Here is a 5,401-nt window from a genome sequence, read left to right on the forward strand (position 1 = left end):
ATTATTTCAGGGAGAATTGGCCCGTTTACTGTTAACCGTACACTTTAATAAAACACCCCCTAACACGAGGAGATGGAAGAAATCCAGGAAAAGAGAATGACTGAGGAAGAAAAACAGCATGGTATCAAATTCTGATAATGTTGAGAATCAACTTTTAATATTTGTAGGCATAGAAAGAGAGGTATGGCAGTGACAGAGAAATGGCTTGATCACCATACGTGAGGGTGGGGACCATGATAAAAGCTCATGGGGTGTTGAAAGATGGGAACACAAACACAGAAAAAGGGCACGAGGACAGGTCCTATGGATCTCTAGAGCTGGAAGAGAAAGGAAGAAAAACCCCGAGAGAGAGAGAGAGAGAGAGAGAGACTAGAGTATGGAGAACACTGTGGGGTCACACAAAAGAAAGAAATATGTTTCTCAAAATCCAACTGGATTCAGATATATCAGCTTTCCCTGCAAGATGAATTTGAACCAACTTCATTAGTTCCCTCTAAACCACTTGAATGTGTTAACAGAGAAGACCATGAGAGAAAAATAAAAAAAAAATAAATCTAACTAGATTGACTACTGATAGCCATGTCAAAGCATGCTCAACTCAGCTTTGCGCAGTGGCAATATAGTAGCCAATGAAGTCTATCAGAGGTGTGATTTATTGATAACTGAAAAACAAACCAAATCCGTATTCAACTAAACTGAAATGGGCAAATTTCTATAGGTGGCCCTGACTTACGACAGAGTTCCTTTCAGAAGCACCATCGAGAGTTGATCATGACCTAAGTTGAATCTATCTCATTTTGGGTGTCTTTATCACTAGTGAAAATGATATAAATAAGTAAATAAATAAATTCTAATTTCAACAGCCATAGCTATATTGGTTTCATGTCAGGCCAGGAGTGAATGCTACATTAAATCAATAAAAATACCAACCTAACTGCCATGAAACCAATTCTAATTCATGGACAGCCAATGTGTTATAAAATAGAATGGTTTCCTCAGGTTTACTTTCGGGTTTCATCTCTCTTTCTTTTCTTTTCTTCTTTCTCTCTCTCTCTCTTTCTTTCTTTTATTTGGCCTTTCTTCTGTGGTGCTGGTGGAGACTCACAGTGATCCTACAGGACACAGTAGCCTGCTCTCCAGCGGTGCCAATCTTTACACCAACAGACTCCCACAATGTGTCCCTGCAGAGCGGCTGGAGGGTTAGAAACGCTGACTTTTCAGTAGCACGCCGAGCAGTACACCATCAGTGGTTTGTGGGGTTTTTGCACATGGTAGGGATCAACACATAGCTAATGAACTAATGAAGGAAAAGAAGAGCAGCGCACCCTCACCTACTGAGAGCAGATTCCCATAGATCTCCAGCATCACCTCTTTGTACAGGGTCTTCTGCTCGGAGCTCAGTCTTTCCCATTCCTCCTCCGTGAAGACCACAGTGACATCCTCAAAGGTAACGGGCTCCTGGAATAAGCGTCAAGTCACTGCACAGAATGTCACCTCTCCCCGCAACAGCAGGTGCAGCAGAGTACCCTCCACATCCAGGCAAGGGGAGTGTGGGAACAGATGACAGCGCCGCATGGAGAACCACGCAGGCCTTAGTGACGCAACTGCTTCCGCACACTTTGCGCTTCTAAACAACAAACACTTTCACATATTGTTGTGGGGTAGGCCCCAACTCATAGACACCCTATCGAACAGAGTAGACGGCTGGAAATTGTTATGAAGCAGACTTCCACAACTCCGACCACACAGCCAAATACTGAATCACTTTCACAAGGGCTCCTGTCATGGAATAATTTGAAAATAATCTGCTTTATCATTCACTCACTTTAAGTACAGAGGTCCTAACTATGCATCGATCCAATACGGATTCATGTCAGACTTTGCCCTAAGTATCCCTCCCCCTTCCTTTATATCCAGTTTTGCCTTAATAAAGCTGAAATCACAAAACAGAACACCTTTTGTGAGTTTTGTGGGTTGTTCTAGTGTATATCACAGACAATGGAGTAATGGGGGTCAGCGGGTCAAAGGGGAGTGAGTACTGGGAAATCACAAGTTTGCGGCTGACATCCTAAAGAAGTAGAAGTAAAACGTGAATTTTAATCAGGTCAAAAGTGAATGAACTTTGGTGACACTGGGGGTTAGGCTATGGGATGCTAACTCGAAGTCAGCAATTCAAACCCACCAACTGCTCCGAGAAGGCAGGATGAGGTGGTTGCACCCATTACGATGCACAATTTCAGAAACCTTACGCAGGGTTGCTATAAGCCGGAATCAACTGACTGCGTACATTTGGCTTTTAAGTCATAAATGAGGGAGCCCAGACTAAAGGGCAGTATTGTCTGAGCTCCTGAAATGTGACCTTGCTCTAGATGGCTAGGGTCAGAGCAATAATTGCTACATGGGCAACTGGTGTCACACTGAATGGATAAGTGGAAATTGTGAGATTTATTGGCAAAATATCATATTCCTAAAAATATCACGGCTATTACAGATGATCGTTGAAGGACATGAACATTTTACTGTGTTCTCTATGTCTGTATGTTTATAAAGTTCAGTCATTAAAAAGTTAAAAAAAAAAAAAAAGTAAAAAGGTGCCTGTATACAAGATTAATGTGCAGCGGAAATTAATAGCACAATTAAAATGTTTTCAAATCTCGACTTAAAAAAACAAACAAAAACCCAGCACTTTTCTGTTACAATTATATGGATTGTCAACACTAATCTTTATTATATTTTCCAAAAGGGAAAATAAAATGCAAAAATACAGAAACAATGCTAAAACGTCTACAATTAACACCAGGTATTAGACAAGAGATCTTAAAATAGTATCTAAAGGTGAATTGCCCTTTTCCTTGCTCAAGACAGAGGTTATGAACCCACTATAATCGATAATGCGTAAAATAGTGCTTGATATGAAGGTATGAAAATCTAAAAGTTGATCACGTTCGCTTTTCTCCAGACAGAAAGCACTGGTCTGTTCTCTGAGCATTTCAGAAAAATACGGTAATTCCAACTCACCTGTAATTCAGGCTTCCTCTTCTCTTCCTGGGACATGTCAGTAGCCTTAGAAGGCAAACATCCGGGGAGAAAAAGAAACGGGGAGGGAACAGACATCCCATAATGCTCCCAGAGCAGCTCTTCTGACATGGGCCAGAAGGAAGGAGCCACTTCACTGAATTGTGGCCCCAACACATCCTCGCTGAAAATGGGGCCTGGGTACCCCTTTCCTCCCCTCTCCATATCCTCCAAAGTCTCATCTTTTGTCTCCTGTCTGTGAGTCAGTGTCTTCATGGTGGTCCTATCTTTCCTGTGCTTCCAAGCCGAAATCTTCTCTCAGTCCCGAGTTCCCCAAGCAGAAGGATCAGCAGCCGTGTAATGGTCCCAGACTCAGTCCCATAACTGCCTGGGAACTGCTGCAGGACAAGTATTCATCTGCAGGCAGATGTCTGCTGCCGGGTGACTGCTCCACACCTCAGGTAGGAATGTCCCTCTTTTCATGCATCCAGGGCCTGTGGGAGGGAGAAATGACTTTAGATCCTAAATGGGTGCTCCACATTCGGCTTCAACGGGAGTGAGGGGCTCACACCTTCAACTAAGCAGTCATCTGACACCCAAAGGAGAAAAGCAGGGATTCAAGGGCAGAGTTCAGATGGTTAGCTGGGTCTTTAAAACCATTCAAACAAAGCTAAGAGAAGGGAGACATCGGGCAGTGGAAGACATGACAAAATAATAATAACTTATAAATTATCAAGGGTTTTGTGAGGGAGGGTGGGTGAGGAGGGAGGGGGAAAATGAGGAGCTGATGCGGGGGTCTTAAGTGGACATTAAATGTTTTGAGAGTGATGCTGGCAACAGATGTACAAATTTGCTTGACACAATGGATGGATGGATGGTATGTGATAAGAGTTGTACGAGCCCCCAATAAAATGAATTGGGAAAAAAATCATTGCAATGGAGTTCATTCTGACTCGTGGTTACACTACCAGGCAGAAGCGCATAGACTCCCACCCCTGGTTTTTCACGGCTGTAAATATTTACCCCAGCAGAGAGCCCCCTGTACCTTTCTCCATCAGCAGGGCTGGTGGGTTGCAAATGGTGACCTCCGTCACTAACTAGGATTCCCCCTGAGCGCCTTCAAGGGGCAGAGGCAGGCCCGGCCGCGGGGTTGGAGACCATAAGCTATGGGCCCGACATCAAGACCACTTGATCACCCCTTGGCGGTGGTGGCAGCGGAGGGGAGCATGCTTCTCTCCGGCCATCTCAGAGGCAAGTGCTAGACACCAGCAGGTGAGGGAAAGGAGGGTGGCAGCACTGCCCACAGGGACCGTGGGGATGGACCAAAGCAGAGGGAAACCAAACTCAGCTAGCCCAGGGCAATGACTGGCATATAGGAGCAGAACCGAGGAGAAAAGCTGTTCCAGGAGAGCCCCATAGGGGAACCAAGTGGATCGAAACCTTTCAGCAGCCCCGGGGAAGCGATCGACAAGGAGGTACTGCCCTGGATCAGACACTGGATACCAAAGGAGAGAGAAGGTCATGCCATGCAGACAGGACCCTGGGATCATAGACTCCCCACCCTTATCCCCGCCCCCTCGGTCACCACCACACAGCCACCTTCCCACCCCGCCCCCATGAAAAGCATTAGGAGGAAATAATAAACGAATAGGGAGCTGCTGGCCTTACACACACACACACACACACACACACTTCATGAGGCTACAAGCAGAAATGCAGTTAAGCTGCCTGAACAAAGGCCAAGCAATGCGCTACAAGGGAAATGATGGGGAACGATGTTTTGGGGAAAGCTTATTTTTGAATCGTTCTCAATGTTTCCAACTTTTTGGAATGCAAAGGTATATTTTTTTCATAAAGAAGCCTTTGACGACCGGAAGTTTAAATGCCAAATCTACTTCACCAGAATCTCAATAAAAGAGACATTACCTGATCCTGCCCACCAATCCTTGTGTCACTAAATGACAGGGACTTAAGATTTGGATCCACCGCCCCAATTTTAAAAAGTCATGGCGGTGGTCAAAACCATCTAACCAAGACAGGGCTAAGGTGTGCCTGACTCAAGTCATGGCATTTTCAATGACCTCATGTGTGTGTGAAGAATCGACACATTTGAATTGTGGTGCTGGTGAAATATACTGAAAGTACCATGAAATGCTACAGAACAAACTAATGTCTTGGAAGAAGTATGGCAAGAGTGCTCCTTAGAGGCAAGGATGGCAGGACTTTGTCTTAAATACTCTGGACAGGTTCTCAGGAGAGACTAGTCCCTAGAGAAGGACATCATGCTTGGCAAAGTAGAGGGGCAGCGAAAAAGAGGAAGGTCCTTGTGTTAGGCTGGGTGCTTTAGAGGAAACAAATCCACAGGAACTCATGTATAAGGGAGAGT

The 5,401-nt window shown here is 44.8% G+C and overlaps 1 protein-coding gene across 4 annotated transcripts in view; it reads right to left on the reverse strand.

The window, feature by feature from the left end:
- LOC101640704 (zinc finger protein 343-like) overlaps positions 1 to 5,401 on the reverse strand; it is a 25,155-nt gene that overhangs the window by 7,773 nt on the left and 11,981 nt on the right. For all 4 annotated transcript variants that reach the window (XM_045292483.1, XM_030886326.2, XM_045292480.1 and 1 more), the window contains exons 2-3: positions 3,019 to 3,509; positions 1,332 to 1,458 (exon numbers count right to left, since the gene is read on the reverse strand). In XM_045292483.1, the coding sequence (XP_045148418.1) occupies positions 1,332 to 1,458; positions 3,019 to 3,291 (400 nt within the window). In that variant the 5' untranslated portion in view covers positions 3,292 to 3,509. The remainder of the gene's footprint in view (positions 1 to 1,331; positions 1,459 to 3,018; positions 3,510 to 5,401) is intronic.

The sequence above is a fragment of the Echinops telfairi genome, unplaced genomic scaffold, assembly GCF_000313985.2.
Source record: "Echinops telfairi isolate 266 unplaced genomic scaffold, ASM31398v2 ScPeMD7_655;HRSCAF=1070, whole genome shotgun sequence".
Lineage (NCBI taxonomy): Eukaryota > Metazoa > Chordata > Mammalia > Afrosoricida > Tenrecidae > Echinops > Echinops telfairi.